Here is a 24,984-nt window from a genome sequence, read left to right as displayed (position 1 = left end):
ACCTAAACACCAAACACCTGAAAGTAAATGCTTCCGTTTTTTAGTGTGCCTCCTTCCGCTGTGTGTTTTTCAATTTTCTCAATTGAATTGACGCTTCCATATTGAGTTTCTTGTTTTCCAAATGTTTCGGAACTCGAACGGTCTTCCGGAACAGATTACGTTCGAGAATCGAGGTACCACTGTAGCAGAATACCGTATTTTTCTGTGTATAAGACGAGGGTTTTTTTGTTTAAAATTTTTGTTAAAAATTGGGGGTCGTCTTATACATGGATAGTACATAGGGGGGATGTGTGATTGGTTGCTGCTGTGAGCCGGAGATTTGTCAGCGGCTATTGGGCGTGTTATTGCTGGCTGCGTCAAGGGCTGGTGTTGATTGGCGGTCGCTGCGGCAATTGGGCAAGCGATTGGCGGCTTCTGCCAACGAGGGGGCAGATGATAGGCTTTTGCTATGCATGCGAGTGGCAGCGTGGGTCAGGCGAATGAGCGATTTTTGGCAATCCCCCCTAAAAAAGCTCCGTGTCCGCTTCTCTGGAGCAGCAGAAAACAACCTTTCTCCCTCCTCTATGTGACATCCTTTTATATATTTGAACATGGCTATCATATCACCCCTTAACCTCCTCTTCTCCAGGCTAAACATGCCCAGCTCCCTTAGCCGTTCCTCATAAGGCATCGTTTCCAGGCCTTTGACCATTTTGGTTGCCCTCCTCTGGACACGTTCCAGTTTGTCAGTGTCCTTCTTGAACTGTGGTGCCCAGAACTGAACACAGTACTCCAGGTGAGGTCTGACCAGAGCAGAATACTGTGGCACTATTACTGATAGTAGTTCTGATTGCTGATCAGAACGTTGGCGGTTCGAATCCCCGTGACAGAGTGAGCTCCCGTTGCTCGGAAGGTGTACTCTGGCTTCCTCGGCCAGTAAAGCGAGATGAGCGCCGCAACCCCAGAGTCGGCTATGACTGAACCTAATGGTCAGGGGTCCCTTTACCTTTACCTTTATGCCTGTACATGGAAAAATATATTATACCCGCCTCTGCCTGATTTCCGTGCACCTCCATTGACTGTGTCCAGACCCCGTGTTTCTTTTGATCCTAGTTGTAGCTGTTGTCGCTGAAGATGTCCAATAATGGCCTAGAAGCAGAAGACAAGCCCCCGGCTCCTCCAATGAGGAACACCAGCACGATGATAGGCAGCGGGAGCAAAGAGGCGGGACCCCTGAACCACGGCTCCAAACCTTTGCCTCCTAACCCGGAAGAGAAGAAGAAGAGGGACCGCTTTTACCGCTCCATCTTACCGGGAGACAAAAGTACGCTGGCCTCGTTTTTGCCTTTTGCTTGCTTGCTTGCTCATTGATTTCATTTGAGAATCGCTCCCCATGAAACCGCTGCTCTTCCAAGAGGAGGTTTTTAAGCAGAGGTTGGGTGACTTCGATTCCCTGCGTTGCCGGATGTTGGCTAGAGACCTTTGGGTTCCCCCCACCTTTCTAGGATTCTGTGTTTCTAGAGTCTCGGAATCGTGTTGCAGAATTGCAGAATTGGAAGGGACCCCAAGGATCATCTAGTCCAGGCATGTCCAACAGGTAGATAGCGATCTGATCTACTGGTAGATAGCGGTGTGTTCCTGGTACATCCTGGTTGATCTCTGACCCACAGCGATCTTCTTACAAAAAAAGCAACCCCCCCCCAACTTTGGCTTACTAAAAAAAGCTCCACAACTTTGGCTAGATATCTGAAGGAGCGTCTCCACCCCCATCGTTCAGCCCAGACACTGAGGTCCAGGGTTGAGGGCCTTCTAGTGGTTCCCTCGCTGGGAGAAGCCAAGTTACAGGGAACCAGGCAGAGGGCCTTCTCAGTAGTGGCACCCGCCCCTGTGGAACGCCCTCCCACCAGATGTCAAAGAGAAAACCAACTACCAGACTTTTAGAAGACATCTGAAGGCAGCCCTGTTTAGGGAAGCTTTTAATGTTTGATGCATTACTGTATTTTAATATTTTGTTGGAAGCCGCCCAGAGTGGCAGGGGAAGCCCAGCCAGATGGGCAAGGTATAAATAATTAATAATAATAATTATCACTGCCAGTCTTTTTATGACAATGGTTAGATCAATGCCATTTTTTTATACTGTAAGTAGATCACAGTCTATTAGGAGTTGGCTGTCCCTGATCTAGTCCAATGCTGGACTAGTCGAAGAAATGCAATTGTTTGGTTTCATTGACACGAGCCCTTCGGATCATTTGACAGAGCCGTGTCTCAAGGCACCTCTGTTGCCCCTTGCCATCCTGCTTTCGCACCCTTCTTTTTCTGGCAGGGCTCTTTCTGTGACAGGCCAAAGCTCAACAGGTGAAGCTGTGACACCGCTGCATCTCTATGCTGGGAAATGTCTGCCAGCCACATTGCTGTTTCAAAGGCAAACTCTTCTAATGGCAAGAGATGTGACTTCTGCAAGTCAGATCAGGAAAACATCTCATTGCTGTTTCTTCAGTCGTGAAGAAGTCAAACAAACCCTTTGCATATTTTTGGCAGCAAGTCAAGATTGTTTACTCTTGGGTTTAAGTTGCAATCTTGAGTTAGAATTCTAATTGAGGCTAGAATCCTCAAGACACGTCCTTGGGTGCAATTTTTTTTTTTAAAGCGAGAGAACTTGCGGCTCAAGTAAATATGTTTTGGATCCAACATATTTACTCAGACGTAAGCAGCGACTTTGAAGGAGGCCAGAAAGGGAGACCAGGACATTAATAAAGTCTTTCTGAAGGAATTGCTTCCCGTGAGGCACTCCCAAAGTGATTTTCGATATATGTATAAAACAGTTGAATATATAACATCTTGCTTATTGGAAAACAATTTTTTAAAAATAGATACAATTTTTTAAAAAAGCAACCGCATGGACAGAAAAACAGTATACAGTTGTACCTTGGAAGTCAAACAGCTTAGTTCCCAAACATTTCGGCTCCCGGACATCGCAAACCTGGAAGCGGCTATTCTGGTTTGCTACTATTTTGGGAAGCCGAATGTTCGACGGGGCTTCCACGGCTTCCGATTGGCTGCAGGAGCTTCCTGCAGCCAATCAGAAGCCGTGCTTTGGTTTCCAAACGTTTTTGGAAGTTGAACAGACTTCTGGAACGGATTCCATTCAGCTTCCAAGATGCGACTGTAGTTTCAAGTTAGATGCCAACGGGGATAAGGGTTTTAGAAGGCTTTTTGAAAGAGGAATGCCTTTAACAGGGGTTGAAAAGCTGATAGGAGAGGCACCCCCTCTGATACTAATAGGAGAGAGATCCTATTGGTAGAGGAACCATCATATCAGAAGGCCCAATTCTGACATCATGAGGATCAGACCTTCCTGATAGAATGGTAGCCGTGGGGTGCACTTTTGCAAAACACAGCAATCAGTTGGATATGTGGGAATATGTTGGGACCCCCCAAGCTATGTAGGGCTTTGTACATCGAAAACATACCTTGTATAGTATTTCCTTACTATTTCTTTATTAAATTAATATGCTGCCCTTTATCTGGTTCACAGTATAAAAATGCAGAAAATAATACCCCCCTCCCCACATGTTTAAAAGGCAATAGATTATTTAACTAGCCCAAGCCCCGGAGAAGAGAAATGTTTTTGCCTAGCACCAGTGGCGTAGCGTGGGTTGTCAGCATCCGGGGCAAGGCAAGTAATTTGCGCCCCCTAACCCGGGGCAAGGCAAGTAATTTGCCCCCCCCCACTGCACTGTCCCTCCCCCAGATAGTCCCTCGCTCTCTCTCCGCACCGCACGCCTGGCACCCCCCCCCCCACAGTGGGCGGCGACCCGGCAGCTCGGATTGGATTCGCACAGCCAGCACTGCAGTGAGAGAGAGTGAGTGAGCCAGGTAGGGGCAGAGAGCTGCGAGTGCGAGCGCGCCCCCCCCAGATGTTGCGCCCGGTGCGGACGGCCCCCATGCACCCCCACGCTACGCCACTGCCTAGCACCCAAAGTTATATAACGATGGCGCCCGTGTTGCCACCCTCCGGACCTTTCCTGGAGGAGGCACACAAAGAAGGGCCACAGATGATGGTTGCAGGGGCCGAGTCGGTTCATATGGGGAGAGGCGGTTCTTGAGGTATTGCGGTCCTGAGCCGTTTAAGGCTTTATAGGTCAAAACCAGCACTTTGAATCGGGTCCGGAAACCAATTGGCTGCCAGTTTAGTCGAGCCAGGATTGGTGCTCAAACCGTCTTGTCCCAGTGTGCAGCCTAGCCGCCGAATTCTGCACCAGACTGTCTTCAGGGGCCGCCCCAAGTATAATGCATTGCAGTGTCTAACCAAGAGGTTAAGGGACGCGGGTAGCGCTGTTAAACCACAGAGCCTAGGACTTGCCAATCAGAAGGTCGGCGGTTCGAATCCCCACAACTGGGTGAGCTCCCGTTGCTTGGTCTCTGCTCCTGCCAACCTAGCAGTTCGAAAGCACGTCAAAGTGCAAGTAGATCATTAGGTACCACTCTGGCGGGAAGGTAGACGGCGTTTCCGTGCATTGCCCTGGTTCGCCAGAAGCGGCTTAGTCATGCTGGCCACATGACCCAGAAGCTGTATGCTGGCTCCCTTGGCCAGTAAAGCGAGATGAGCTCCGCAACCCCAGAGTCGGCCACGACTGGACCTAATGGTCAGGTGTCCCTTTACCTTTACTTTAACCAAGAGGTTGCCAGCGCATAGACAGAAATAGTTAGGCTATCCCTATCCAAATAGCGGCACAGGTGGGCCACTGTGGTCACCCAAGCGACAGCTGAGGGTCCAGAAGTACCCCTAAACTACGTACCACCTCCTCCAGAGGGAGTGTAATCTAACCAGCTCGGGCCCCGACCCACAAATATTGAGGGGGCTGAAATACCTTCTGCCCCCTATAGTTTGCATCCCAGCATGCCATGATCTTCTGCACAACAACCTGGGCGAAGTCACTGGTTTTTGGCTAACTTTCTACCAGTTTGGGGAAAGATTAACCCGTTAGAGAAGGGAGAGGCCCGCTTTTAAGAATCCTGCTTGTAAAAGTTTTAAAGTTCTGGCCTTGCTCGTAAGGCCCCGTCGAAAATTCCCACAAACGCTATCAAAAGGGATTAGATTGCAAATCCGGGTTCAGCGGGCCTTAAAATTGCTAATCCCCGTAAGCTCCTGCCTCACGCTGCTCTGTACAGTGTTTTAGCATTGCCGGGGGGAAAAGAGAGAGAGAAAAAAAGGAAAAAAAGATTATAGCGTTAATATTTTAATGCGTTCAGACCCAGACCGCCAAAGCTCTTCGGATTTTGGTCGGCAAAAACCATCTGTTGCTCGTATGCTCATTGTAATCCAGCCCATCCCATAACAACATACAGGCCAGTGGTATTTAACAGGGTTTGAAGGTAATTAATGTAGTTCTCCGTAGCTGCAGTCGTGTGTTTTGCTTTTAAACTGCTTATGCAAGGACACAGAAAGAGTTAATGGCATTAGCAGAGGACCTTCCACGCTGGGCTAATTTAGGGGGACTCTCTAAAGTGGGCAGCCGAGTGTCCCTAGTTAGCGTGGGTTTCTGCATTTTAACAGCTTTAGGATAGCGCTAAAATACCATGTGAAAATTAAGAGCTAACTCTGAAGGGTTCTTTTAAAAATTGTGTTCTAATATTCATGTTTTTTACTGAAATAATTACTATTTAAAAGAAATAAAGTGGTACGAAGAAAAAAAGGGGGGAAATGGGGGGGGGAGAGAGAGAACAAAGATGTGTAAAATAAAGGGGGACGGGAATCTTCAAAAATGCAATGTAATATACTCCCATAATACATTCTTACATAAATTGATATAGTGTTATTATCCTAATGCATATATAAAAGTTAATAGCCTACAACATTCCAAATGTTATCAGGTTTATCCAACAAAGTATATCTGTAAGCAGACCATTCGTAAGTTACAAGTGTTGTCTGGGGAAACCCAGCCAGATGGGTGGAGTATTAATAAATCATTATTATTATTATTATTATTATTATTATTATTATTATTATTATTATTATTTCAGTCCATTGATTCAAGGCTTTCATATTCTTCCAATTCGTCAATATCACTCTTAATAATAATAATAATGATAATAAATTTTATTTATGCCCTGCCCTCCCCAGCCAAGACCGGGCTCAGGGCGGCTAACACCAGGTAAAAACAATTGATTAAAATACAACTTAAAAACAAGAATAAGTACAACATTAAAATGCAGCCTCATTTTAGTAGACACTCAAATCAAAAACTATTTGGGGATGAAAACGTCAAATCTTCACCAAGGCCAACTATCCAGACTGGTCCTACGTGGGCCAGAAAAAAGCCAGGGAAGTCCACATCACAGAAGGAGAAAGGAAAATGTTCACCACGTAGAATTTTTGGTGTCCTGTTGTTAATTTCCATACTGCAGGTATATAGTTCAAAAGAATATTCTCTGCTGAGAGATTTAACTTTTTCTGCACAGTCAGAGTCATACAGTTCAGCACTTCCTCCTAAAACTTGTTAAGTATATAACTCTAAAATGTTATTTTGAGTTTCCTTCCTCTCCCCTAGCTGCCTCCATGCTTAACAGCTGCAAGAGCAACCTTTCCATATACTTGGGTTTCTAGCTGAGGAAGAGCCATATCAGTAGAATTTCTGCCTGCCCACAAAACTTCGGGGATTTTTAAAAAAATCAGTCTCAGCCCGTAGTAGCTATTAGCTCACTAAGGCCCCGTCTGCACTATGCATTCAAAGGACTTCATTAGCACTTTCTACAGTCACCGTTTCCCCCTGAAGCATCCTGGGAACCGTAGTTTGCTAAGTGCAAGGGCTCTTGAGGTTTAGCAGGTCCGTGTGGGTACAGTCAAATAACCTGCTCCCAAACTGCTTAGGGCAAGAATAGGGAACCTGCTGCCCTGAAGATGTTGCAGGACCCAACTTCCATCATAGAATCATAGAGTTGGAAGAGACCACAAGGGCCATCGAGTCCAACCCCCTGCCAAGCAGGAAACACCATCAGAGCACTCCTGACATATGGTTGTCAAGCCTCTGCTTAAAGACCTCCAAAGAAGGAGACTCCACCACACTCCTTGGCAGCAAATTCCACTGTCGAACAGCTCTTACTGTCAGGAGGTTCTTCCTAATGCTTAGGTGGGATCTTCTTTCTTGTAGTTTGGATCCATTGCTCCGTGTCCGCTTCTCTGGAGCAGCAGAAAACAACCTTTCTCCCTCCTCTATGTGACATCCTTTTATATATTTGAACATGGCTATCATATCCCCCCTTAACCTCCTCTTCTCCAGGCTAAACATGCCCAGCTCCCTTAGCCATTCCTCATAAGGCATCGTCTCCAGCCAGGCTGGCAAATGTCCAGGGATTATGGGAGTTGTAGTTCAGCAGCCTGCAGGTGATCGTCAACATGAGCTCTCTGGTCTGTGCTGAGAAAGACCTGGGGGTGGGGGCTTATTCCATCTTGTGCGCTGATCCTCTTATCAATATGGTAGCTTCTTTCCCCATGGCTCGGAGCTTTTTCCAAACCAGGGTGGATTTGATTTAAATCACTAGTCAGTAAGACTTGATTTGAAGCAAGTATAAACTGTCTTGTCTGTCTATATAAATCGATAGTAACAGTGCTGGCTAACGTAGTTCCTCCCCTTTTGGGGATGGTTTTTTTCTTCCCCTTCAAACAGCCAACAAGAAGAAAGAGAAAGAGCGCCCTGAAATCTCACTCCCTTCCGACTTTGAGCACACGATTCACGTTGGGTTTGATGCCGTCACAGGCGAATTCACAGTAAGGAGAAAGGGGGACAGTTTGGGTGAGGGGCGGCAGCGAGAGATATGAATGGAAATGGTGGACGGTTCTTACCTGTTGTGCTGATGGATATAAATTGCAGGCCATCGGTGATCTATTTAGTAACTGATGGTTGGGGTATTTATTTTCTCTCTACCCAGCGATTCATTCATGGGCCTCACCGTGGTGTCTTGCCCTCGCTCTTTTATCCTCACAACAACCCTGCGTTTTAGGGCTGGGCGACACCTAGTTTTCAGCACTGCAATATTATCACCAGCAATATACTGATAACATCACGATGTCCTAAATAAGAACGGAGCTTTGTAGAGGCATTGGCTGATTTTTGCATAGCACGCACACAGAGCGTGATTCGCAATACAGTGGTACCTCGGGTTAAGTACTTAATTCGTTCTGGAGGTCCATACTTAACCTGAAACTGTTCTTAACCTGAAGCACCACTTTAGCTAATGGGGCCTCCTGCTGTGCCGCCGGAGCCCGATTTCTGTTCTCATCCTGAAGCAAAGTTCATAACCTGAAGCACTATTTCTGGGTTAGCGGAATCTGTAACCTGAAGCGTATGTAACCTGAAGCGTATGTAACCCGAGGTATCACTGTATATTGCCAGGTCAAAAATTGCATGTTCAGACCCAGAAACCTCCCCCCTAAATAATTTCACATTTGACTCTCAATTTTGGTTTTGGTTTTTGGCAGAATTTAGGCCACAACTTTATTGATTACAGAAAATGACTAGTTGCAAAGGCTCTGCTTGGACTAGCTCCCTGCCATGCAGGCAGCGCTGACCCGTGGCACCAGCAAAGGTCAGCCAAGGGTGAACACCTGGATAAGTGGAAAGCCGGGAACAGGCTATCTCTGCCACCCAAATGCCCCCCTGGACTCAGGCACGGGCACAACCCCCTCTCAGGGGTTGACCAAACCATCGAGTCCCTGGATTCCTTTAATGGAATACCCTTCACATAGGGATGGCGAGAGCCTTCTCCCATCCCTATCACCCGAACCAGAGCCTATCCGCAACCGTACAAGTTGTGATGATTTGCTACACGGCAGGCGAAACCAAAAGGCAACAGCCCATCAGCCAAGTGGGGGAAATTCCTGCCGTGCCCCTGTCCCAATGACAGACGACACTCAACAGCACAGCAAGGTCAAGCGCAAAGCCCTAAAAGTAGGGAGAGGTGGGTGGGTGTTCCGAATGCATGCGCTGAAAGAGGAAGCTCTGGGTCACGTGCATGGGCCTAAATAGGTCCCTTGAACTGTTTGGACTGCGTCCCATTGGTCAGATTGCACCCAGCTACGAGGGACCTGGGACGCGGGTGGCGCTGTGGGTTAAACCACAGAGCCTAGGACTTGCCGATCAGAAGGTCGGCGGTTTGAATCCCCGCGACGGGGTGAGCTCCCGTTGCTCGGTCTCTGCTCCTGCCAACCTAGCAGTTCGAAAGCACGTCAAAGTGCAAGTAGATAAATAGGTACCACTCCAGCGGGAAGGTAAACGGCGTTTCCGTGCGCTGCTCTGGTTCGCCAGAAGCGGCTTAATCATGCTGGCCACATGACCCGGAAGCTGTACGCCGGCTCCCTCTGCCAATAAAGCAAGAAGAGCGCCACAACCCCAGAGTCGGCCATGACTGGACCTAATGGTCAGGGGTCCCTTTACCTTTACCTTTTATGAGGTACCTACCAGTCGGTGTTGTGGCTGATCAATCGTACCCACCCACAACACAGGGTGTCGGTTATCCAGGTCTCACCGCAACACGTGCCCTCTTTAAGGGAGGACCCAATTTATGGAACTGACATCACGATATGGACTTCCAAAGTGGTTTTGGATGATCTATTGATATACCGTATTTTTTGCTCTATAAGACTCATTTTTTCCCTCCTAAAAAGTGAGAGGAAATTTGTGTGCGTTGTATGGAGTGAATGCAGGCTGCGCAGCTATCCCAGAAGCCAGAACAGCAAGAGGGATTGCTGTGCAGCGATTCCTCTTGCTGTTCTGGCTTCTGAGATTCAGAATATTTTTTTTCTTGTTTTCCTCCTCCAAAAACTAGGAGCGTCTTGTGGTCTGGTGCGTCTTATGGAGCGAAAAAAAACGGTAACCTCGAAACATAGGAAAGGGGCTCATCCTGAGTCAGACTACTGGTCCTTCTAGTGCAGCGTTGCATACACAGGCTGGCAGCATCAGGATTTCAGACAGGAAAGACCCCTGGCCATAGCTGGAGATGCTGGAGTTTGAACCACTGAACCTATGCCCATCTCTAGCACACACTGCTGCTAGAAGGGTCCTTTAAGCTGTCAACTTACAGGTTTGAAAGTAAGAGACCAGCAGCCTCGAAAATAAGGGCTCAGCAGCCAAAATAAGGGATTTTCAGATATACCATATTTTTTGCTCTATAAGACTCACTTTTTCCCTCCTAAAAAGTAAGGGGAAATTTGTGTGCGTCGTATGGAGTGAATGCAGGCTGCGCAGCTATCCCAGAAGCCAGAATAGCAAGAGGGACCGCTGCTTTCGCTGCACAGTGTTCCCTCTTGCTGTTCTGGGTTCTGGGATTCAGAATATTTTTTTTCTTGTTTTCCTCCTCCAAAAACTAGGCACGACTTATGGTCTGGTGCATCTTATAGAGCGAAAAACATGGTATCTCCCAGCCCTACTCTGTGGTAGGATGGGCTGTGAGAGAAGGTAGCTGAGCTACGCTCACCCATGGGTGATCGGGGAGGACCCTAACTGTTGAAATATGACGGCTCTCTTAACAATGCAAGCTGAACTGAGTGGCACCTTGATTTTGATCCCCGCCCCCTCCATAAAAAAAACACACCTTGTGCTCTTTTAAACAGCCTTGGCCAGCTGTGCTGGCAGGAGCTGGTGGAAGCTATAGTTCACAATATCCAGAGGGCACCAGCTTGGCACCAGCATAAAGGCTGCTCTTTATGCGTGAGTTGCACGCACGGGAATGCTTAAGGTAATAAGCCATTGCTGTGGTCCTGAATGGGGTAACTGTGCCCTTGAAGGACCAGGTGCGCAGCCTTGGAGTCATTTCGGACTCACAACTGTCCATGGAGGAACAGGTTAATTCTGTGTCCAGGGCAGTTGTTTACCAGCTCCATCTGGTACGCAGGATGAGACCCTTCCTGCCCGTGGACTGCCCCGCCAGAGTGGTACATGCTCTGGTTATCTCTCGCTTGGACTACTGCAATGCGCTCTACGTGGGGCTACCTTTGTAGGTGACCCGGAAACTGCAATTAATGCAGAATGCGGCAGCTAGACTGGTGATTGGGAGTGGCCGCCGGGACCACATAACACTGGTCCTGAGAGATCTGCATTGGCTCCCAGTACGTTTTTGAGCACAATTCAAAGTGTTGGTGCTGACCTTTAAAGCCCTAAACGGCCTCGGTCCTGTATACCTGAAGGAGCGTCTCCACCCCCATCGTTCAGCCCGGACACTGAGGTGAAGGTCTGAGGGCCTTCTGGTGGTTACCTCGCTGCGAAAAGCCAAGTTACAGGGAACCAGGCAGAGGGCCTTCTCAGTAGTGGCGCCCACCCTGTGGAACGCCCTCCCACCAGATGTCAAAGAGAAAAATAACTACCAAACTTTTAGAAGACATCTGAAGGCAGCCCTGTTCAGGGAAGTTTTTAATATTTAACACTGTATTGTTTTTAACACTTGATTGGGAACCGCCCAGAATGGCTGGGGAAACTCAGCCAGATGGGCGGGGTATAAATAATAATAATAATAATAAATTAATAAAAATAATAATAAATATTATTATTATTTATAACATTCTGCTTTGCGTGCAGAAGGTCCCAGGCTCAATTCCTGGCATTCCCAGCCAGGACCGGGATTTCTCCCCATTGGAAATCCTGGAGAGCTGCTGCCGTTCAGTGCAGACAGTACTGGGCTAGACTGTCTGACTCTGTGCAAGGAATCTTCCTGTGATGCTACAAAACCGTCCTCATGGCTGCGCTGCTTGCCCTCTTCCCAGGGGATGCCTGAGCAATGGGCCCGCTTGCTGCAAACCTCCAACATCACCAAATCGGAGCAGAAGAAGAACCCTCAGGCCGTGCTCGACGTCCTGGAGTTCTACAATTCCAAAAAGACCTCCAATAGCCAGAAGTATATGAGCTTCACAGGTAGGTCATGATGAGCGGATGGATGAGAAACCCTTCCTTGCACAGGTAGTCAGGTGTGCTTGGTCAGCTTTTACTTGGCTTGCCTGTGAGGTATTTGTTGTTGTTTTTTGAGACGCCAAGAGAATTTGCACATATCCTGCCTACAAACCGACCTGCTGGATGTTCTGGTGGTGTTATTTATATTTATATGTGTGTGTTAGGAAGATTAAGGTAAATTCAACAGTACAGTCGTACCTTGGTTTTCAAACAGCCCAGTTCTCAGACATTTCGGCTCCCGAAAGAACGCAACATGGAAGCGAGTGTTCCGGTTTTCGAACGTTCTTTTGCAAGCTGAACGTCCAACGGGGCTTCCTGCAGCCAATCAGAAGCCACGCTTTGGTTTTTGAACGTTTTAAGTGATTAAAAATGAGATGGTAGGTGCTCTCTTCTTGGTGGTTGAAGCAGGTCTGTTTTAGGCCTTCCTCAGTGTGACGTTTAGGGACACCGGTGGCGCTGTGGGTTAAACCACAGAGCCTAGGGCTTGCCGATCAGAAGGTCGGCGGTTCGAATCCCCATGATGGAGTGAGCTCCCGTTGCTCGGTCCCTGCTCCTGCCAACCTAGCAGTTTGAAAGCACGTGAAAGTGCAAGTAGATAAATAGGTATCACTGTGGCAGGAAGGTAAACGGCGTTTCCGTGCGCTGCTCTGGTTCGCCAGAAGCTGCTTAGTCATGCTGGCCACACGACCCGGAAGCTGTACGCCGGCTCCCTCGGCCAATAAAGCGAGATGAGCGCCGCAACCCCAGAGTCGGCCACAACTGGACCTAATGGTCAGGGGTCCCTTTACCTTTTCCTTTAATGTGACGTTTAAGCCTCTCATCCTGAGAAGTCTTGGACGGGGGACTAAAAGTGTGTAATCCTTATTATTTTAAAGTATTTTTACCCCACTTTTCAGCCAGATCAGTTTGCAGTGGTCAGTTCTAAGATGCCTTCGGCCTTAAATTGGAAAAGAAACAGCACAAAAGGAAAAGGGATTCGGAGGGAGGAGGAAGAAAGCAAACTCCAGCACTAGCTCTTGGTTACAAAGTTCTTAGGGAGGAAAGGTTGTTCTGAAACGAATGGCTCTGCAAATTTCGTCTCTTTGCCTTTTCTGTTGGCGATTTTAGAGAATTGGTCTTCAGTGGTTTGTTCTGGATTGCCTTTGGTTTTAATTTGATTTCATGTGTAGGGAATCTGAAAGATGTTCTGTTTTTCTGTCCCCTTCCAGATAAATCTGCAGAAGACTATAACTCCTCCAACACGCTGGTAAGTCTAATTTCAGTCTTGTAGCTATATTGAAGGCTGCAATCGCAGGCAGAGTCAGTGCTAAAACCAGGAGGCTGATATGTCCCTAACTCAGGGGTGGGGAATCTGGGGTCTGCAAAACCACCTTGCTCAGCGGTTCCTAAGCACCTGATAATCTGTTGGTTGTTGGGTGCTGCCAAGCCCTATCGTCATCACTTGGAACGCAGAACCTGTGTGACGCTTTCAATATTGAGGGACTCCAGTTTGCATGTGCCCCAGGTAGCATGGCAACATCTAGGAAGCCACTGGTTCCCCATTACCCCCATCACTACCCCAAATTTTCTTCTTCTTCTTTGGCGATCCCTCATAGCCGAGTAAGTTTGTCTTTCATAAACATGGTTTTCACAGTGAGTCCGTAAGTGACTGTGGAGGTCAATTCTGGATCCGCATGTCCTTCCACAGTGGGGACATAGGTTTCTGGGTGGGAGTTGATCATGCTGAGGGTTTGCCAAGTGTGTCTTCCTCTTAGCACATTTCTCCCTTTTGTCCTGAGTTTGTGCGTCTTCAAAGTCCATGACACCTTTGGTAAAGGCTGCTCTCCAACTGGAACATTTGCAAGCCAGTGTTTCCCAGTTATCGGTGTTTATACTTCATTTTTTTATAGATTTGCCTTGAGACAGCCTTTAAACCTCTTTTGTTGACCACCAGCATTACACTTTCCATTTTTAAGTTTGGAATAGAGTAGTTGCTTTGGAAGACGATCATCAGGCATCAGCACAACATGACCAGTCCAACAAAGTTGATGTTGAAGAATCATTGCTTCAGCATGGGTGATCTTTGCTTTTTCTAGTACACTGGCATTAGTTCGCCTGTCTTCCCAAGTGATATGTAGAATTTTTGGGAGACCATTTATGGAATCTTCCAATTTTCTCCCGGTTGAAGTGCAGAGTGTTTGAGGACCATGACGTTCGCAGGGAAACCAAAATGCTTGTTTACAAAGCTATTGTACTACCAACGTTACTGTATGCTTGTGAAACATGGACCACTTATAAACGCCATCTCCAAATACTTGATGGCTTTCAGCGGAATGTGTGAGAAGACTTTATGTCCTGTTCTGAAGGGAAGGGGGTAATAGGCACCGTATTTTTCGCTCTATAAGACGCACTTAATTCTCCTCCTAAAAAGTAAGGGGAAATGTGTGTGCGTCTTATGGCGTGAATGCAGGCTTCATGGGCTATCCCAGAAGCCAGAACAGCAAGAGGGATTGCTGCTTTCGCTGCGCAGCGATCCCTCTTGCTGTTCTGGCTTCTGGGATTCAGAATATTTTTTTTCTCGTTTTCCTCCTCCAAAAACTAGGTGCATTTTATGGTCTGGTGCGCCTTATAGAACGAAAAATACGGTAGTTTAGGATGGCCAGCACTCCCTCTCGCTGTTCTAGCTTCTGGCTTAGTTGCGCGGAGCCTCCGCAGGGCAGTGGGGAGCCTTTATCCCACTGTTCTGTGGAGGATTTACGCAGCTATCCCTGGCTTTTGCGGGAGGTGGGGGAAGGGACAGAGTGCGTGGCTCTGTCCCTTCCCCCACCTCCCAGAAAAGTCCCCAAGAGCTGCGCTCCCTTTAAAGAGCGGGAGGTCGGCGGAAAGCCAGGAGGCTTGCTTTCGCTGATGCCAGGAGAGCAAGCGGGATCGGTGCGTCCTGCTTGCTCTCCTGGCTTCAGGGATAGCCCCACAAAGCCTCCTGAGCGAAGTGGGAGGAGCGCTCCCTCTTTGCTCAGGAGGCTTCTTATTTCTTGTTTTCCTTCCCTGAAAACTAGGTGCGTCTTATAGAGCGAAAAATACGGTATTTGGGGTTTTCTATTATCTGTTGCCTGCTTCCCAGTTTGTGTGAGATTAGGTCCCTCCGATGTCACTGGCATAAAGAGAGCATTGTGATAGGTGCTGTTGCATCAGGGATGGGGGCCTGTGGCACTCGGGTTGTGGCTCCCATCATGTCTGGGGCTGGTGGGCTTTGGGGCCTGTGAGGAGCTGGAGAGAAATAGGCTCCACATCCCAGCATCACATCTTCGTTTTCCAGCCTCCACCTCTCCCATCCCACCGTGGCAGATGTGCAAGTAAATGGGTAATCTCCTTTAAGATACCTTTTCTGTGCTACCCCAATGGTGGCCATAGTATACCCACCTTTGATTTCAGCCAGTTTGCTCACTTATGCTCACTGGAGGCAGTTGGAGGATGGATGGCGGCTAACAGATTGAGGTTGAATCCTGACAAGACAGAAGTACTGTTTTTGGGGGACAGGGGGGTGGGCAGGTGTGGATGACTCCTTGATCCTGAATGGGGTAACTGTGCCCCTGAAGGACCAGGTACACAGCCTGGGAGTCATTTTGGACTCACAGCTGTCCATGGAGGCGCAGGGTAATTCTGTGTCCAGGCCGGCTGTCTACCAGCTCCACCTGGTACACAGGCTATGACCCTCCCTGCCCGCAGAGTGTCTCGCCAGAGTGGTGCATGCTCTAGTTATCTCCCGCTTGGACTACTGCAATGCACTCTACATGGGGCTACCTTTGAAGGTGACCTGGAAACTGCAATTAATCCAGAATGTGGCAGCTAGACTGGTGACTGGGAGTGGCCGCTGGGACCACATAACACTGGTCCTGAGAGATCTGCATTGGCTCCCAGTACGTTTTTGAGCACAATTCAAAGTGTTGGTGCTGACCTTTAAAGCCCTAAACGGCCTCAGTCCTGTATACCTGAAGGAGCGTCTCAACCCCATCGTTCTGCCCGGACACTGAAGTCCAGCGCTGAGGGCCTTCTGGCGGTTCCCTCATTGCGAGAAGTGAGGTTACAGGGAACCAGGCAGAGGGCCTTCTCGGTGGTGGCGCCCACCCTGTGGAACACCCTCCCTTCAGATGTGAAGGAAATAAGCAGCTATCTTTAAAAGACACCTGAAGGCAGCCGTGTTTAGGGAAGTTCTTAATATTTAATGTTGTACTGTTTTTAACATTTGATTGGGAGCCGCCCAGAGTGGCTGGGGAAACTCAGCCAGATGGGCGGGGTATAAATAAATTATTATTATTATTATTATTATTATTATTATTATTATTATTATTGGCTAAGAGACAGGCTAAGGGACTTAGGTGAATGAGACAAGCTTAAGCACGAACAGGTGCGCTGAATGCAGAAGGCATGAAGTTGAATCTCTATCATTTCTGCACACAGCAGTTCCTGGGAAAGGTGTCTGCCCTAGATCTTGGAAAACAGGAGTAGATGATTGCCACCGTCTGACATTTAAAGCAGTCTCATACCAGTCATGGCTCCCCCCAAAAAGAATCCTGGAAACTAGTTTGTTATGGGTGTAGAGCGTTGCAAGGACGTCCCCTTTCACCCTTGCAGAGCTACAATTCCCAGAGTTCCTGGGGAGGAAGGATTTGATGGTTAAACTAAGGTTACTGGACGTCCCCGTTTCCCGGATTTACAAATCAGTCCCCTGACAAAATCCATCTATTTAGCAGGAAGTTGAGAAGTGTCCCCAGATTCATTGAAAAAAATCTGGTAACCTTAGGTTAAACCACTCTGTGGAACTCCCATCCAATGTCAAGGAAATAAACAATCACCTGGCTTTTAGAAGAAATCTGAAGTCAGCCCCGTATTGGGAATTTTTTTTTAAAAATCCAGTGTTTTACAATTTTTAATGTGCTGTAAGCCGCCCCAGAGTGGCTGGGGAAACTGAGCTGGATAGGCGGGGTATTATTATTATTATTATTATTAATAATAATAATTTTATTTATAAATAAGACAATAAAATGCAGTCTCATCACAAGAGGAAAAAAGAAAGAGGGGGAGGGAGTCAAATTGATTCCAAGCCTAAGACCAGGCAGAACAACTCTTTCTTACAGGCCCTGCGGAAAGAAATCAGATCCCGCAGGGCCCTGGTCTCATGAGACAGAGTGTTCCACCAGGCCGGGGCCAGTGTTGAAAAGGCCCTGGCTCTGGTTGAGGCTAATCTGACTTCCTTAGGGACCTCTAGGGTGTTGCTATTTATGTACTTTAAGGTCCTCCGTGGAGCATACCGGTAGAGGCGGTCCCGTAGGTACAAGGCTCCAGTATATTATTATTATTATTATTATTATTATTATTATTATTATTATTATTATTTTGGGAATCATAGAATTGTAGAGTGGGAAGGGATCTTCAGGATCATCTAGTCCAACCCCCAAGCAATGCAGGAATATGCAGCTGAATTGTAGCGCCGCGAGAGGAGTAGGGGGTCCCCGAAGAACTCTCAGCACCCTTAACAAAGTTCAGTTCCCAGGATGCTTTGGGGGGGGAGGAAGCCATGAATGTTTACAGCGCTGAGATGCTGCTTTAAACATTTAGTGCCGGTGAATCCTTAGGCTGAGCTGCTATAAGGACCGCTTCTTTTATTCATTGCTCAGTGGGGATGTGAAACCTGAATCTCACCTGCACAACAAATGGGGGAGAGTGTTGTTGTGCCCAGGTGCTACTTGTGGCCATCGTGAGAGAAGGATGCTGGTTTAACCGGGCCTTTGGACTCATCCAACAAGGCCTTCCTTATTGATTGATAAGTGTTAGTGCCTCCAGTAGCTGGACGGCAGGCTGAAACTCCACAGGTTAATAGATATTCCCTGGCACTGAGCTTCCAGGCAGGGGCACGCTTCACCTGTGGAATTTTGGCCTGTTTTCAGCCGCTGTGAATGACAGCAGCTCAAGAGGTTTGCTTTCCCTTTTAAAAAGTTCAGGTGAGGCCTAAGGACAGAAGGGAAGTGAAATGAATCTGAAGTCAGGGAGAACCGGCAGGGCTGGAAAAACTGTTTTGCAAATTGGGAAGGTGATCTAGTTTTGCTACTGTGGTGGTTGTTCCGTTCTTGCCGGAAGAAAGGAAAAAAAACCACACACACACACACATACACACTTTCTCGAGTTGAAATCGAAAACAAGCGCAGGGAAAATAGTCGGCATGATGTAATTGCATTAAAACCATCTCTTCCAAAGAACGAATAAAATTAGACATCTGTATTTAACACCTACACATTCATCTGGCTTCTTCACTTTGGAGAGATTGTGCACATTTCTCTTCTGCTGAAGATTTTGTTGTGGACTCTCCTTCCTCGGAGCTTTTTAAGCAGAGATTGGCTGGCCATCTGTCACGAGTGATTTAGTTGCCATTCCCGCAGTGCAGGAGGTTGGTAATAGATCATGGGTAGGCAAACTAAGGCCTGGGGGCCGGATCTGGCCCAATCGCCCAATCTCAATCCGTCCCACGGACGGGCCAGGAATCTGTGTGTTTTTACATGAGTAGAATGTGTCCTTTTATTTAAAATGCATCTCTGGGTTATTTGTGGGGCATAGGAATTCATTCATCCCCCTAAAAAAAATATAGTCCGGCCCCCCACAAGGTCTGAGGGACGGTGGACTGGCCCCTGCTGAAAAAGTTTGCTGACCCCTGGACTAGATGAATCTCGGGGTCCCTTCCGAATCTACAATTCCATGATTCTACGATATCCTGCAAGACAGCAGAGATATAGGATCAAAAGCCCTCCTTAAAAATGTGGATTTATCAGGGACTGAGGGAAGTTTTAACTTCTCCCTGTCTTCCCCAAGTGTTACAGAAATGAGTGATTGCCCACCAGTTTTTTCCAGAAGCAGGAAGGAGCAAGAATTTGCCCAGACACTTTCTGCCACCTTCCAAACTCTTTTCGAGACTTCAGTAGAGGCGACATCTTTCCACCTGGCCCATCTACAAGAATAAGCGTTTTATTGTTGTTTAGTCATTTAGTTGTGTCAGACTCTTCGTGACCCCATGGACCAGAGCACACCAGGCATTCCTGTCTTCCACTGCCTCCCGCAGTTTGGTCAAACTCATGCTGGTAGCTTCAAGAACACTGTCCAACCATCTCGTCCTCTGTCGTCCCCTTCTCCTTGTGCCCTCCATCTTTCCCAACATCAGGGTCTTTTCCAGGGATTCTTCTCTTCTCATGAGGTGGCCAGAGTATTGGACCCTCAGCTTCAGGATCTGTCCTTCCAGTGAGCACTCAGGGCTGATTTCCTTCAGAATGGATGGGTTTGATCTTCTTGCAGTCCGTGGGACTCTCAAGAGTCTCCTCCAGCACCATAATTCAAAGGCATCAATTCTTCGGCAATAGAAGTGGTCCAGTTCTCACTTCCATACATCACTACTGGGATGCGTTATTACCCAGCAGGTGAGACAGCAGCGCTTCCCGAACAAAAGACGTCCAGGGAGAGAGAGCGAGAAAGTGCCCAGCGAGCGTTTTGATAACCGGAGGAAAGCAGTTGGCGTGGGCCGTCGGCCAAAGTGTCCTTCGTTAGCATGGCAAGAGCACGTTGCTGTGCCAACGAACTGCCTTTGATGTCGTCTGGTGGTTTTTCTAAAGAGCGAGTCTGGGGGAAATTGCTTCGCTCTCAAGCACGGCTGTGGCAAACGGCCTCTTCCCTCCCCTCGCCCCTGGCGCTTCCGTTTTAAAAATAAATGGCTGTTTATAAATTATAATATCCACCTGAAATTAGGGAAAGGTTCAGCCTTTTCGAAGCGCGGGTCTGATTACAAAACATCGCACACGGTTGCCTTCTCTTTGAATAATTTGATCAGCCGACGTGTCTCTTTCTTTAATATGGCCAATTTATAGCCATGCAGTTTCACGAGTCGCCAAAAGTCATTCCTTGTGGAACGGACTCCCTTGGGATGTTGTGGACTCTCCTTCCTTGGAGGTTTTTAAGCAGAGGTTGGAGGGCCATCTGTCGTGGTTGCTTTAGTCGAAATTCCTGCACTGCAAGGGGGTTGGACTAGATGACCCTCAGGGTCCCTTCCCAACCCACAGTTCTGTGATTCTTTATAGACGACACAGATACTGTCCCTTTTTTATAAGACCACCTTTGCTGCCACCAAAATATTAAGCGTGAGTGTCTTCTTTGCTTAGTCCAGTCTGGGTGGCGGCCTGTTTAAGATAACTCTTGAATCACCCATGCTTAGATTCTTATCAGTTACCTGAAAGATTTCTGAATTGCTTTCCACCAAGGGACCTTGAGCTTTGACCACCGGATAGGATAGGATAGGGAAGTGGGTGGCGCTGTGGTCTAGACCACTGAGCCTCTTGGGCTTGCTGATCAGAAGATTGGCAGTTCTCTATCCCAGCTCCTGCCAACCTAGCAGTTCGAAAGCACACCAGTGCCAGTAGATAAATAGGTACCACTGTGGCAGGAAGGTAAACGGCGTTTCCGTGCACTCTGGTTTCCATCACTATGTCCCGTTGAGCCAGAAGCGGTTTAGTCTTGCTGGCCACATGACCTGGAAAGCTGTCTGTGGACAAACGCCGGCTCCCTTGGCCTGAAAGCAAGATGAGCACCACAACCCCATAGTCATGTTTGGCTGGACTTCACTATCCAGGGGTCCTTTCTTTTACCTTTTTACCTTATAGGATTCAAATCTGCAACATTAGCACTGTACTTTCCTACTATCTACCAAACTGCAGCTGTGTGGCACAATGCGCCCTCTCTCGAACCCGGACCCCTTTCAATGGACCATCCTGTTCTCTTGTCAACTATGCTGATAATGCTTCCGGCTTGCTTGCTTGCCTCTGTGGATCTCTGACTTCTGCCTGCCTGGAATGCAGCCAGCTGTACGAAATGACATCCATGATCTCATGTTTTGCCTCTGGCCCCGCCCACCATTGACATGCAGCCCCTGAAAGGCTTCCCAATAGAGAATGTGGCCCTCGGGCTTAGGAACGTCCCCTACCCATGATCTAGTAAATTGACCTGAAATACATTAGCTTTTGTGACATCGTCGGTAGAGCCCGGTTCTCTTAATCTCCGGGTTGTGGGTTCGAGTCCCACGTTGGGCGAAAGATTCCTGAATTTCAGGGGGTTGGACTAGATGACCCTCATGTTCCCTTCCAATTCTATGATTCTAAACATTACTTCCTTCAAGGTCCGCAGTCTCCCCCCACCTCCTTTTTTATTTTAAGTGTCTTCTTTTTATGCGGAAGAAAGAAAACAGGCCAGCTGAAGTTTGCCAGCAGGAGAAAAACTGATTAGGAGGAAAGTTTGGCTTTCCTAGGCAAAACAGTTGTAACACAGTTTGTACGTCAATTTTGCCAGTTCTGCATAGTCCATCAATTTCTCTTGCCACAGTTCTTTTGTCGGGGTTTCTTCATTCTTTCATCCTCGTGCTATTAAGACTGGTGTCGCATACATAAATATGTTCTTGATTTTCCTTGGCAGGTCTTTTCCTACAATCTCTAACAAAAATGCTTCTGGTTTGTTTTTTTTCTACAAATGTTAATTTAAACATTTTCTTCAACTCATGGCCTGCTATACGTTCCCATCCAGATACACTAAGCCCACAACTTACACGTAGGTTCTGGGGATCGAGCCTACAGCGAAAATTGCGTCTAATCCAAACACATTAGGTTCAACGGCGGGTGTGATTGCCAAAGCCTTTCCCCCCCAGATGCCTTCACTTTTATAATATTCTTAAATTCGTTTCACCAAGCGTGTGAAACTCAAGGTGCGCAAGTTAAATGCGCGGGAATTGAGAGTTTGCCGTGGTTTCATTTGCCTGCCTCCTAAGCTCCTCCCCTTTCCGTGCAGAATGTGAAGGCGGTGTCCGAGACCCCCGCCGTCCCCCCTGTGTCGGAGGACGAAGATGATGAAGACGACCCTGCCCCTCCCCCAGTCATTGCTCCCCGGCCCGAGCACACAAAGTCCGTAAGTAGAAGTCTCAAAGCGGCTGGGCTCCCTCTTGAATAAAGCATTGGGCCTTCAGAGAATTGATTCGGGTGTCTTCTGCCCCACAAGTATACAGTGGTGCCTCGCAAGACGAAATTAATTTGTTCTGCGAGTTTTTTCGTCTTGTGAATTTTTTCGTCTTGCGAAGCACCACTGTGTATTGATGGTTTCCCATAGGAATGCATTGGCGGTTTAAAGAAAAAAAAAAGGCGCAAGACGTTTTCGTCTTGCGAAGCAACTCAGAAAACGAAAAACTCTTTCGTTCTGCGAGTTTTTCGTCTTGCGAGGCATTCGTCTTGCGAGGTACCACTGTAACTTCGTTTGGGTGAAGGGCGGGCCCCTATCGATTGCATGAACAGAACCACAATAATAATAAAAAATATTATATAAATTATGAGTAGGATTTGAACTCTGCCCAACTCCATCCCTAAGACCCTGCTCCACTGCTTAAAAAGTGCAGAATTATGTTATTCAGTAGCTGGCTAACCAAATGCCTGAAACTTGGGTCTCCAGCTGTTTTTGGACTACAGTTCCCATCGTCCTTGACCACTGGTCCTGCTAGCTAAGGATGATGGGAGCTGTAGTCCAACAACGGCCAGAAACCCAAGTTTGAGAAACTCTAGACCAGCGGTTCTCAACCTGTGGGGCCCCAGATGTTGTTGGACTACAACTCCCATCATCCCCGAGCTCCGGCCTCCCTAGCTAGGGATGATGGGAGTTGTAGTCCAACAACATCTGGGGACCCACAGGTTGAGAAAGGCTGCTCTAGACACTTTCCCTAGCAGGGTATGAAAGTAACGGTCCCATTGCCCCAGATTAAGAACAACCCCCGCCTGTCCTAAGTCACCGCTGAGTTCTGTGACCTGCATATAAAGATGCAAATTGAGCAAATATACTTTTGCATTTTAAGGCAGGACACTGAAACCTTCCCTCAACAAAGGGAGGCACCGTTCAGCTGACTCTCTGATTCTACAGATGCTTTAAACATCTCTCCCTAACCACAAAAAGCTTGTATTTTTCTTTCTCAGAATGGAGCTGCGATTTTGCACTCAGTTCTCCATTCCGTGCTCTCACAGTATCACAACATTTTTAGCATGTTGTTAAGAAAGTCTCCTTTAGAAAAAAAAAATCTCAGCTTTTGCTATGGTAGCTTGAGAAGGGAGATTCAGTTTGGGCCTAGAGAGAGGCTCCATTATAGGAAGCCAGGCATTCATGTTCTCAGCCAGCTGAATTGCAACTGCAGCTTGTAAATTCATTGTTGTTTTCAGTGCAAATCTCCCTTTGCAGATTTAAAGAAGTCATCACCTAGATGTCACTCCTAACCGCACCTCCTTGCTAATCAAGCCATTTTCAATAGCCTAGAGGCTCTTCCCAGCAGATCCCAAAATCTATGTTAATCTCCTTTCCCACACAGAACAAGATATACTTCTAAAAGCCATTTTTGCAGACCTATTAGGCCAGGCATGGCCAAACTTGGCCCTCCAGCTGTTTTGGGACTACAACTCCCATCATCCCTAGCTAACAGGACCAGTGGTCAGGGATGATGGGAATTGTAGTCCCAAAACAGCTAGAGGGCCAAATTTGGCCATGCCTTTTTAGGCCAACTCTTTTAAGCACCTACCCACTGGATTTTCAGTTTTGGAGTCACTTTTCACAGGGCTGCAGCACTGTGTACTGCAGTGGTGAATCTCAGGAAGTTTGGGACTAAGCAAGAACCTCCTTTTTAGCCGCTTGTAGTGTCTGATTTACCTCAGAACTATTTACATATATATTCTACCTCCCCTCCCCGCAGATATACACCCGGTCGGTGATCGAACCCCTTCCTCCAGCCCCGACCCGAGACGTGGCCACCTCTCCGATCCCATCGCCTTCCGAAAACAGCACGACCCCTCCAGACACGTTGGCGAGGAGTACGGAGAAGCAGAAAAAGAAACCCAAAATGACAGACGAGGAAATCTTGGAGAAATTAAGTACGTCTTCTCACTGCTGGGTTTTTCAAATGGAACCTCAGGGAAATGGATATATTTCAGGTCACCTCACACTGTGAGGTTGTCGCCACTTCACAACTGCACTCTTCTCTCTCTATCTCTGTCACACACACACACCACAAACATTCTCCCCAGGCTCCAAATTGTGCAAAATTTAGCACTTTCACGACACCGAAGAGATGTTTTCGTTCTTAAAAGAACCCCACCTTTCTGAATCCTCTCACAATGGTGTCAGCTGGTGGGTTCAGCTTCTTCAAAGGAGGAGAAATGCTGTGTGTGTGTGTGTTTGTGTGTTAGGTGTGAATGTCAGAGCCATCCTAGAAGCTCCTTTCACTTTCAAAACCCTGGGATGTGTGAGGCTGTATTCTAGCCTTGCTGGGGAATGCAAAAACATTTCGTATGCAAGAGCGGCCCTGTTGGATGGGAACAAAGCCATCCTGTTTTCCAAAAGTGGTGAACCGGACGCTTTGAGAAAGCATTATGGTCGTGTGCGAATGCAACAGCCCTCTCATTGCTGCCTGTCCTCTGACCCTCACCCCACTCCTTGAAGCTATCTATTTTGGAAAGCATGCCTTGGCCCAGCCTGGGCATTCTCTTTAGCCTGCTGGCAGACCTGTCCTTCACATGACATTCCCTCTATTTCAGATGTCCGGACAGTGAGTGCTGTTCCTTAAGACACCAAAATGCATTCACGCCCATGAGCAAGAGCGAAATACAGTGGTGCCTTGGTTCTCATATTTAATCCGTTCCAGAAGTCCATTCCAAAACCAAAGCGTTCCAAAACCAAGGCGCGCTTTCCCATAGAAAGTAATGCAAAACGGATTAATCCGTTCCAGACTTTTAAAAACGACCCCTAAAACAGCAACTTAACATGAATTTTACTATCGAACGAGACCACTGAGCCATAAAATGAAAGCAATAAACAATGTACTGCAGTCACACAATCCGTCAATCAGTAGCTGAACTGGATTCCACACAAAAACAAAAACAAAAAAGATCCGCAAAAACAAAAATGCAAAATAAATAGCAAAAACAGACAGACCTCAGCATAACACTCAAATCGGAAGTGCGGCACTCAAATTGGAAGCATAACA

At 47.5% G+C, this 24,984-nt stretch overlaps 1 protein-coding gene across 2 annotated transcripts in view; it reads left to right on the top strand.

Annotated features, from left to right (window-relative positions):
• The window catches only part of PAK1 (p21 (RAC1) activated kinase 1), a 103,144-nt gene that overhangs the window by 56,438 nt on the left and 21,722 nt on the right, over nt 1–24,984 (top strand). For both annotated transcript variants that reach the window (XM_083436543.1, XM_083436544.1), the window contains 6 exons: nt 1,093–1,303; nt 7,647–7,747; nt 11,735–11,882; nt 13,127–13,164; nt 21,765–21,881; nt 23,695–23,872. In XM_083436543.1, the coding sequence (XP_083292669.1) occupies nt 1,114–1,303; nt 7,647–7,747; nt 11,735–11,882; nt 13,127–13,164; nt 21,765–21,881; nt 23,695–23,872 (772 nt within the window). In that variant the 5' untranslated portion in view covers nt 1,093–1,113. The remainder of the gene's footprint in view (nt 1–1,092; nt 1,304–7,646; nt 7,748–11,734; nt 11,883–13,126; nt 13,165–21,764; nt 21,882–23,694; nt 23,873–24,984) is intronic.

This window comes from Podarcis tiliguerta (genome assembly GCF_965153285.1).
Source record: "Podarcis tiliguerta genome assembly, chromosome: 4".
Classification (NCBI taxonomy): Eukaryota; Metazoa; Chordata; class Lepidosauria; order Squamata; family Lacertidae; genus Podarcis; species Podarcis tiliguerta.
The sequence above is the reverse complement of the archived record's forward strand: the minus strand, read 5'-3'. Positions and strand labels throughout refer to the sequence as shown.